The sequence below is a fragment of the Eptatretus burgeri genome, chromosome 5 (genome assembly GCF_056783735.1).
Source record: "Eptatretus burgeri isolate ZD-2024b chromosome 5, Ebu_testis_v1, whole genome shotgun sequence".
NCBI classification, from domain to species: Eukaryota; Metazoa; Chordata; class Myxini; order Myxiniformes; family Myxinidae; genus Eptatretus; species Eptatretus burgeri.
Window position 1 is genome coordinate 68,282,411 of NC_140965.1, and position 11,272 is coordinate 68,293,682.

General features: G+C 46.1%; 1 protein-coding gene across 2 annotated transcripts in view; it reads right to left on the reverse strand.

The window, feature by feature from the left end:
* Positions 1-3,130: 3,130 nt before the first annotated feature.
* SERPINC1 (serpin family C member 1) overlaps positions 3,131-11,272 on the reverse strand; it is a 46,547-nt gene continuing 38,405 nt past the window's right edge. For both annotated transcript variants that reach the window (XM_085882280.1, XM_085882279.1), the window contains exons 2-6: positions 5,727-5,942; positions 5,427-5,564; positions 4,618-5,011; positions 4,449-4,519; positions 3,131-4,252 (exon numbers count right to left, since the gene is read on the reverse strand). In XM_085882280.1, the coding sequence (XP_085738406.1) occupies positions 4,079-4,252; positions 4,449-4,519; positions 4,618-5,011; positions 5,427-5,564; positions 5,727-5,942 (993 nt within the window). In that variant the 3' untranslated portion in view covers positions 3,131-4,078. The remainder of the gene's footprint in view (positions 4,253-4,448; positions 4,520-4,617; positions 5,012-5,426; positions 5,565-5,726; positions 5,943-11,272) is intronic.

Sequence of the window (11,272 nt, forward strand, 5' to 3'; positions counted from 1 at the left end):
CTACTATTCCTTTTGTTTTATTATGTCCTGATCCATTGTATATATTCTAGCTCCTCCACGAGCCTCGACTATGTCTACAAAAATATTACCATGTTGCACTCCCGAGTTAACGTTTGCTGCAGCTTTAAGCATCAATCTCCTTGACGTGTTAATCATGTTGAAATGTACGTGGATCCGATCTTGATCACGTGACTCAACTTTATCACATATGTACATCAATAAACACACCGATCTGCTCAGTGCACAAGGGGGGGAAAGTCGGTCTTGGTGACCATGAGGCCAATGAATGCACGTAATTATACATTCCAATGATTATTAAGGTACTTCTATATAATGATTAGTATGACATTGAACACGAGGCATTGCTCACAATACTCCCCATGTTATTTGGTGTCTCACTGCAGACATATTGGGAATGTACTCTGTACTTTAATCACTTTTGTCTTGCTCATGAAAGATTGAAGATGGAATAATTGTCCAAGACTGATGATGGTATGACGTAGGCTTGCACTTCACATGGGTAATCTGATGTGAGATTCCCCCCAACCAACTCACGGAACAATCAATTTAATGTGCCTCTTCCCTCCCCACCTATCACCCATTCACAATTAAATGTGCAACCTTCACTCACGCTGGACAATGGATCTGACGTCACAATTTGATACACCGGTTATTGCATCACTGACAGTCCTTATTGGGAGTAAACTTGCGCTAACCTTGTCCAAAGTTGACTCTCCGAGCACCGATAAGGCTTTGGGTAAATGTTTGTCATTCCCAAGGTCTCTCATCATTCTTTGAAACTTTTCACCCACAAGGCAACTATTTTCTCTGCCAGTTGCAAATGAAGATGTTGGTTTATTGTCATCCAATTAATTTATCACTCATTGTTCATTTGATTCTCCAATTAATCTCCACCATATTCAACAGATATGAATCACGAAAATACACCAAACCAAAACCGCATCCAAAATTCCGTTTAACCACGCAGGAATTGCGAGGAATGGATAACCGCATTTGTCCTTCCACATCGTGGCCAAAGCAACTACAAGGGAACCGAATGACTCAAACTTTTTATCCAACCAAATGCAACTTAAATGGGTGGATTTGGGAATTAAACAAACAGTCACATTATTGGGAGAATTTGCAGTGCCCACCGTTCCTGTTTGGACATTAACCCGAAACTCGATGCGAGCAAACAACCCCAAACATTATCATGGGGCGAAAAGTACACCCAAAGCATGGAACAGTGGAACAACACCATGGTCCAGAGGAACCAAACCATGATCCATAAGAAAAACACCTTGGTCCAGAGTAACCAAACCATGATCAAGAGGAACAACACCATGGTCCAGAGGAACCAAACCGTGATCCAACGGAACAACACCATGGTCCAGAGGAACCAAACCGTGATCCAGAGGAACAACACCATGGTCCAGAGGAATCAAACCGTGATCCAGAGGAAAACTATGGTCCAGAGGAACCAAACCGTGATCCAGAGGAACAACACCATGGTCTAGAGGAATCAAACTGTGATCCAGAGGAACCACACCATGGTCCAGACGAACCAAACCATGATCCAGTGGAACAACACCATGGTCCAGAGGAACCACACCGTGATCCATAGGAACACTATGGTCCAGAGGAGCCAAACTGTGATCCATAGGAACAACACCATGGTCCAGAGGAACCACATCATGGTCCAGAGGAACCAAACCGTGATCCAGAGGAACAACACCATGGTCCAGAGGAACCAAACCGTGATCCAGAGGAACAACACCATGGTCCAGAAGAACCAAATTGTGATCCAGAGGAACAACACCATGGTCCAGAAGAACCAAATTGTGATCCAGAGGAACAACACCATGGTCCAGAAGAACCAAATTGTGATCCAGAGGAACAACACCATGGTCCAGATGAACCACACCATGGCCCAGAGAAACCAAACCATGATCCAGAGGAACAACACCATGGTCCAGAGGAACCAAACCGTGATCCAGAGGAACAACACCATGGTCCAGAGGAACCAAACCGTGATCCAGAGGAACAACACCTTGGTCCAGAGTAACCAAACCATGATCAAGAGGAACAACACCATGGTCCAGAGGAACCAAACCGTGATCCAGAGGAACAACACCATGGTCCAGAGGAATCAAACCGTGATCCAGAGGAAAACTATGGTCCAGAGGAACCAAACCGTGATCCAGAGGAACAACACCATGGTCTAGAGGAATCAAACTGTGATCCAGAGGAACCACACCATGGTCCAGACGAACCAAACCATGATCCAGTGGAACAACACCATGGTCCAGAGGAACCACACCGTGATCCATAGGAACACTATGGTCCAGAGGAGCCAAACTGTGATCCATAGGAACAACACCATGGTCCAGAGGAACCACACCATGGTCCAGAGGAACCAAGCCGTGATCCAGAGGAACAACACCATGGTCCAGAGGAACCAAACCGTGATCCAGAGGAACAACACCAGGGTCCAGAAGAACCAAATTGTGATCCAGAGGAACAACACCATGGTCCAGATGAACCACACCATGGCCCAGAGAAACCAAACCATGATCCAGAGGAACAACACCATGGTCCAGAGGAACCTGGACTTGGATAAAAATAAGCCATTCTGACCCCACGTGCTCCCTGACCCGGTTCTGACACACAAACCCCCTGACTCACTTCCACCCTTTATCAACCTTCACCCCTTCCCTTGTTTTGCTCCGATGAAGGTTTACGCCTGAAACGTCAGCTTCTCACTCCAACAGTGGTTCACATACCCCAATCAACATCTTGTTGATTTTACCCATTTTTGTACCTTTTGACCACGTTGTTGTACAAAAGGTCCAGTTTGGCTTTTCCGAAAGTTCAATAGATTGGACATTAAATCTGGAAATGTTTTTTTTAATGCTTTCACACAGAGAAACAAGAATGTGCACAACATCGCTGTAGGCTGGTTAATGATGGAGCTGGGAAGGCAGGAACACGCATTCCTCGGTTTATCTGCGTTGTTCTCGCAGCCAAAGGTCATAAACACACATGTATGTTGGCTTTACATATTCCCCGTTTGTCTCTGTGGCTTCAGACTATTCCACATGATCCTGACAAACAAGGATCTCACTCACGGTTGGTTTCACTCTTTATTTTAATTTCAAAACTAATTTGTGATTACAAGCAAATTGGTACAACACATCACCGATATGTATCGGACAGAGCATCCGAGATGGGAACACAGCACAAATCCCTTTGGAAATTCCATTTCCAAGAAAAAGCAAAACATTTCAGTGAAATGGAGATGGAGGCGAGTAAATGTTTATTACAAAGGATTAACAATAGAAGGAATAAACAGTAAACGCGATAATACAATGAGAAATAAAACATTGGCACAGTTTCTACCTTTTATTTTTTGCTAATTTACAATTACATTGTCTTAAACTGGATTTTAATTTTTATTCTTTACAATTTCTTACTCCGTAACCCCACCCCTCATTTATTCTCTCTCTCTCTCTCTCTCTCTCTCTCTCTCTCTCTCTCTCTCTCTCTCTCTCTCTCTCTCTCTCTCTCTCTCTCTCTCTCTCTCCCTCTCTCTCTGTCTCTCTCTCTCTCTGTCTCTCTCTCTCTCTCTCTCTCTGTCTCTCTGTCTCTCTGTCTCTCTGTCTCTCTGTCTCTCTGTCTCTCTGTCTCTCTGTCTCTCTCTCTCTCTCTCTCTCTCTCTCTCTCTCTCTCTCTCTCTCTCTCTCTCTCTCTCTCTCTCTCTCTCTCTCTCTCTCTGTCTCTCTGTCTCTCTGTCTCTCTGTCTCTCTGTCTCTCTGTCTCTCTGTCTCTCTGTCTCTCTGTCTCTTTTTCCACACTTACCTTCTATTGTTTCACCATGTTAGACTCCCTTGCCCTCCTTTCCTTCCCATAATTCCCCACTCACAGTCTCAACACCTGTCTTACAAACCATTTGCTTTAAGCCCTAAACTTACGATCCTCTTCACAATATTTTCCAGTTCAGAAAAACCACCTTTGAGCAGAAAGCAGGACATCCTTATAGAACAAGACTATAGACCCCCCCCCACATAATATTCAGGCACTAGTTGCAAGGCTGAGTCACACGGCCCAGAAACAGCACGGAGTTCAGCGCAACCTCACGGATGAGCATCACAAACGGCTGGTCAGCATGGAACTCCTCCATGTTAGGTTGAGAAGAACGGGCCAAGAACACAATTGCTGAAGCGGCCCCAGCTTCGCTCCCAGCCTCGTTCACCTGGCAACGTCAGAGGAGGTTGTGGTTACGTTTTTCACAACAAGCTAAATGCAGAGCTTGGGGAACCATTGGTAAATGTAACTAAATGTACAAGGAACGCAACCGAACAGCCAATGAACACACAGGATACGTCACACGAAGGTGCTATGACAGTAGCTAGAGGTTCGTATCAATGCCAACATGGCAAACACCTCACCTCGATGAATGCCTTATGGTAAGCATCGGAGGCGTAAAGTCCCCTGTGGTTACTGTCCGGGACTATCATCCCTGTAGGAAAGACACCAGAAAGTCCTTAAATTTGTTATGGAAATAGCCAAGGACAGTAAAACACACACAATGTTTTAACTGCACTTTTCTGCACCCACCAGACAAATCAGCATGTTGTGCGGAGAAGATGTCGATGAGGCCAAGATCGTGTAAGTGTTCCTTCAGGCTGAAACTATCCTCGAGCTTGAAGCGAGGAAGACTCACAAACACCTGCTGTTCTCTCATCGCCTTGAGCCAGCGATTCATCGAGTCGGGGGACATCCGGGCCTCGATCTCCGCCAGTTGGTAGCGCCTGGTGGGCAGCAAAAGGATGATGCTGAAAGCATCCCCGTGGTAGGGAAGCTCCAGGATCTGAAGGCCCTCGCTTTCCAAGCGCGCGTGTCGGAAGCGTCCTTTTTTCTCCATCATACTGACATTGCAGGACCGGCCCAATGCTGGGTGGAAATCTGTGAGATAAGTGTAGTACTCGTCGAACTTCTGCTTCCACAAGCCCTGGGAGAGTAACAATAAAAACAAGTCGCTTTATCTGACGGATACAAACATTACCACTCGGAGTACTCCAGAATCGGCCAAACAGAATCTCACCGACACAGCAAAAAATGAACTACAAACTCATGACCAAAAATGTATTTTTTAAGTGCAAATTGTAACAAAAACTTTGAATGCAGGAGTGACGATCCCAACGAAATGGGGTACGAGTAATGTAGCTCAGCATGTAGAGATAAAGCACAAGTCCTCACAAGTGAAGCAGAGGTGCACGAATCGTGCTTTATGGCGAGCAAACTGAAAGGTTTCCACTCTTCACAACACGGTATCGACTTTAATGAAAATATTTTGCAGAAAAATGACAAAGAGGTGAGAAAGGATGTGAGAGTGAAGAGACAAAAGGCTAGAGTATGCTGCTTGCCTTGAAGAAAATGGCGTTTACAATGACCAGCTGAGTTTCCGGAGTGATACCATCTGGTGGAATGACGTTCTTGACTTTTCCCTCGGTCTTTTCGGCCACCCAGTTGTTGATGGTGAACAGGGACTCGTTGGTCTTGTCCTGCGGAGCACAAGTCATGTTCACGGATCTGATGTGGACTGTGATGGACGAGAATTAGGTCCTCTGTCTTGATTTAGGTTTACAAATATTACACCATGGAATAATGGCGAGGAAGGTTGGAATCGTAAATGAGGGAATGGGATGAATATTTGAAACACACACCGCAAAGTTGAGAGGGAGAAGCTTTGCCCCATAATAACGCTCGCTGAATTCTTGGTAGGACGGGTTAAAGGCAACTGACTTGTCCCCGAACAGGCGGTTTGCAGCGACCAGTTGTGCTGACTTGTTTGCCTTGCGGTAGAGTCGGTCGTTGAGTTTCGAAAAAAACATGTGGATCTGGCTCGAGGTTTTCTCTTTGATACTTTCAAATTCAAACACCTGCAGGAAGACCATAAGATAAGTACAGTGAATGGCGTGTCTAACATGCTCTCCCACAGTATCCTCAAATAACTCGTACCATTTAACCCCCAACTGCCCCCCCCTTCCCCACCTCAAGAATAACCGCCTAACCTTCACCTCCAAAACCTAACCCTCCTCTTCCAAAACATAACCCATTCTGCACAAAACCTAACCGCTCCTCCCCACAACCACCCCCCGAAAACCAAACTAGTATGTTCCATGGGCTTCAGTTCAAAAGATATAACAGGCAGATCCATATTTTGCTAAACCATTCTCACTGTTTAATTAATTTCCATCAGAGCGATTTATCCATCCATAAAAATAAATGTCAGTGCATGTGTCTCCTCCATTACTCCAAAACCATGAAACCTAATGGCTTGAAACTTTGCATGCAACTTCAAGGGAGTGCATGAATGAAAACTTCATATTTGGGTTAATTTAAACACCCCTTTTGAAGATAATTAACACCCTCATTTAATTATCCTTCATAAAGACGTCATCCTTGATCAGCCCTCTATCTGCCCTCTGTCAGCTCGCTGGGGTCTTAATACACTATTTTGTTTGGCCTGCTCAATAATGCTTTGACTTGGAACAGGCCGCAATGGTTTCTTAGCGATAAAGCACTCAAAATGTTTTTTTCACTTTCTTCACTCATATCATCAAATGCCTCATTTTCATACCGACGAATATCTGGATACATTACTTTTGTAAGTGCAATCAAGTGAGGAGCTTGGAGCGATTCTACGCATTATATGATGCGATTTTCCACAATTTACTCTCACAAACTAATTAAAGCATATAATCGAAATATGATTTCAGATTTAAGGATTGGATCATGTGGACTAAATAAGTGTCGAAATCTGGAGCGAAACCTGAAAACGTTAACAAATAAGCGATGTTTTGATTTTTGCGGGTGTTATCGCAATCAGCTTGATATCGCTTGCCAAGCCAACCATTCCTTATGTCCGTTTCTTTGAAGTGCTTGTTTGAGTGCTCAAGTCACTTGGTGAGCGCTCTTCAAGCTGCGACCTCTACAAGCTTTCATGGCGATACCGCGGCTTGGTTCTCCCTGGGGACATCTCCGGAGTTCGGAAGGCAAAATATATTAGAGGATTAGATTGATATGAGTAAAAAAATGTTTTCAGTGATTACAAAGCAAAGATTCCCCACGCCATGGCAGGAGAGCCTAGAAGTACACACGCTCGCTTTAAGTTGTCTAGCCTGGGTTTGAATCCCGACCCAGCAATAAACTGTCATCCTGGTGTTTCACAGGCAGGGTGATTCATCAATGTGTGTGCCATCTCTCGGATGGATGATAAACTTGGCGTCACATCTGCCGAAATTTCTCTCCCCCTCCCCCGCCCCCTCCTCACTCTCCCCTCCCCTCTCTCCCACCCCTTTTCCTCTCTCTCCCTATCTCGCCCACCCTCCCTCACCTCTCCTTCCTTTCTCTCCCCCCCTCCTCCTCTCTCTCCCTCTCCCCTCACTTAATATTCCCGTCAGCAAAGCGACGAGTTGTATTTGCGAGCACAACAATAATAAAGCCATTAACAACCAGACATACTCATTATACTCTCATTGCTGTATCTCGCTGGTGAACTCAAACATTAGTGCAAAAAGAGATAAAAGAACTAAAAGTAAAGGGGTTAATGGTGAGTTGATGAAAAACAGGGGTTCTTGAGTTTATGTGTGAGGGTGTGGGTTGGAGGGAGGAGCACACACATACATTGATGGAAACTCTATATCACTGATCGATACTTGTGGGATGGATAAGGTAGAAAAGGTCGAAGAATGGGAAAACGTTATACTGCTCGTCCAGGTCCAGATCTGCTTGAAATATTATTTTTCTATATTAAAGATCACATTCCCTCATCAAAGCCCTCCTTGGCCCCACCTGGTATGAATGAAAACTCTCCCATGCAGATAGAGTATTACATGGTGGAACGTCTTGGAAGCAGAAGATACAACAAAATACCTCCGCCATGGAAGGACGCCAATTGGCCCATCATGCCTGTGCCATATCCAGCTAAACCATGAGTATACTCACCCTTCACCCCACCAACAACACACACCTAATCCAATCCATTCCAACCCGACAATTACATAATGGGACGGGAGAAGGTGCAGAGATGGTTGAAATCGAACCCAGGCCACGGCAGTGAAAGCGCCGAATCCTAACCAAAGAATAGTAGGGAAGCTTAGATTATAACAAAAACAAAATCCAAAAGATTATGATAATAGTCGATCCTACAATCGATCGTCGCCCGAAGACCAAAGTACAGGGTAAAGGTTGTCAAAAGATTGTACGTAATGCACTTTGACCCGCAATGCAAAGTACAGTACATGGTTATGCAGAACACATGCATCCATAGCCCAAAGGACAAAATGCATGACCCTTTCAAGTTAGACTATTTCTGCCTTCACGCATCACCAGCAACACTAAAGTAATGAAACAGCCAATAACGCTATACAAGAAGCTCAGGCACAGGAGGAGGTCATTCCCCCATGCCTGTGCCCTTGGGAGGGGGAAAAAGAATATTGGGGCAGGAATGGGACATCTCATCAGGGAATGTACATATATATTGTTACGGACCCGGGGTTGGGGGCGAAGACCATGGGGGGTGAACTACCTCGGGTTCCCACCAGACTCTCCAAATCGCAAGCCGTTGCACACGAATAACTTCATGACGGGACAGGTCACTAATTGACGTGAACGCCAATAACTCGACAACGTTACTTAGGGTCCGACGTCTAATACCGTTTACCGAAAGGTCATGTGATCTAATTACTGGGGGACACGCCCTAGCTACGCACGTGCTCAAACTGGATCACCTTACCAGATCAGATGCAGCCGAGCGGAACTGCCAAGCACGTACCGGCTTGGAAACAGATCGTTGGGGAATAACGTCCACACTAAACGAGGGTGCGGGCCATGCTGGACCAATGGAAGAAAACACAAAAACGAGCTGGGAACATTTCTATACAAAGCATTTATTTACAATCAAGTGAGGAAAGGTGTACGGCACATTGAATGGGGTATATTTTATGTACAGCAGGGGATAGCAAGGAATTTGTGGGGTGCGGAAAAAGACAAGCAATCTTACAAAAGCAGACACAGAGCAGACTTATCCCATTATATCTTCTGCAATCTTAATTTATGCAAGGATAGGCAACATCTCACAAACACGCACGCACATACGCACGCACACACACACAAACCTGAGGAAGATTAGACATCCCAGAGAGAAAGAAAGCATGTGAGGGTAAACGACATCTCAATACCTGGCGTGGCCGGCAGACCAACACAACCCAGAACGCTTAGGGAGAGGTAGGTGAGAGGAATACTGGCTGTGTCAAAGATATGGAATGTGGGGGATGTGGTGTAGTGCAATGTGGGGGGTGTGATGTCTTGACAGAGGAAAATGGGATTGCGAGTCAGTAATGATGTTCTTTGTGCATCCACAACAGACGGGATAGAGGGGTGGATAGAGAGAGAGGAGAATAGATGCATGAGAAGAAAGATCCCTAACCTAGTCATGTAAAGGTCTGTATGTGTAGCGTGTACCTCCGTGGGTCGCTCCGCCTGAGCGTTCCCACTTCGTGATATGGTGCGTTATCTCCTGCATAATTATTTGCCGGGGCTCATGGCAATGTGCACTCCACACTGGTCTGTCTGGCTGCACGGGGGTGGCGGGATGTCGACAGCATGACAGGGAGCCTTGAAGGACGGCAGTTACCCCAGATCCGGCTCTCAAAGAAGAAGACGCACGTTCTGGCAATCGCACACCAATAGTCGTCGGAAGAAGAGCGAGACAGGGAGCAAAGCGAGAGACTCTAACGGCTCCACACTACCCATTTTATAAGCCCCGGGTGAAGGGTGTGGTGATGACCAGAAAGTGCCGCACTGTGGCCCGAATCCTGCTCCTCTATTCGGCCACAGTGACCTGAGCCATGCCATGCCAGGCTCCAGGACCGGAAACCGGCTCAGTTGCCTACCAGCTTCGGCACGAATCGGAGTTCCTGACTTAACATAGGGCATGCTCCCTGAGTCGGCACCCCGGCCCTGAACGTGCTCCGAGTGCAGTCTGAATGTTGAATAGCAGCAGACTTTCTCCGCCATTCACGGGCCAAAATGCACACCTGGGAACTGAACCAAACTCCCAGATCGCCCTTCTCACGACCCCTCCTTGCTACCAGTCTTGCTCTGGTCTGATGACTGGATGAGGGCTCAACCGGGTGTCACCTGGATGTATCAATTCCAGATGCTCACCTGGGACGTCCATAATGAGATGCGGTCAAGCTATTAATGTTTGTTGCGTGGTCGAACATCGCGCGTTGCCAAGAACAATCCAACGCCACGCAGTACTCCTCAAAATAGAGAGGCGAATTGTAGCAATGCAGAGGTACAACAATATATATATATATATATATATATATATATATATATATATATATATATATATATATATAAATATATAAATATATATATATATATATATATGTATATATATATATATATATATATATATATATATATATATATATATATATATATATATATATATAAACCCACCAACCTAAATATCTAAGTCAAGATTGCCATTATGGGAAAATGGTCAAACCGATGATATGTTTGAGCAATGGTTCCTTTGTTTTGCTCAAGACAGATGTTCCCATTGAAATTGACCACTCTGAGTGTGTGGACTCACACATTGAGTAATCCTTCCCATGAGCACCATGGGGCTTGACAGAGTGATGGTCACTGAGCGTGACCAGGACACAAACACTCCCTAGCGCTTGCCCTATAAAAGGCCTCCCCAAAATGTGGATTGGTGCCAAATGTCAACATGCCACAGATGTCACAAATCTTGAGGGAGCGCGCCATTGGCATGCTGAATGCTGGGACGTCAGTACGGCCGTTGCAGCACACTTCAATGTCCACCACTCCACCATTAGCCGCCTAAGAACGCGCCTCCGAGAGACTGGAAGCACCGTGAACCGCCCACATGCCCGGCGACCACGTGTGACCACCGCCGGTCAGGATCGTCACATGAGGCTGCAACATCTCCGGGATCGACTCCGACCGGCCACGAGGACTGCCGATGAGACTGTCGGGCTGCATAACAGGCGCATTTCAGCCCAGACGGTGCGTAACCGCTTGAGGGAGGCCAACCTCCGAGCCCGCCGACCACACCGGGAACTCGACCTCACTGCAGTCCGGCGTCAGACCCGACTGAACTGGGCCAATGTTCACTTGCGCTGGACCCTCGCACGATGGAGGAGAGTGCTGTTCACCGATGAGTCGCGGT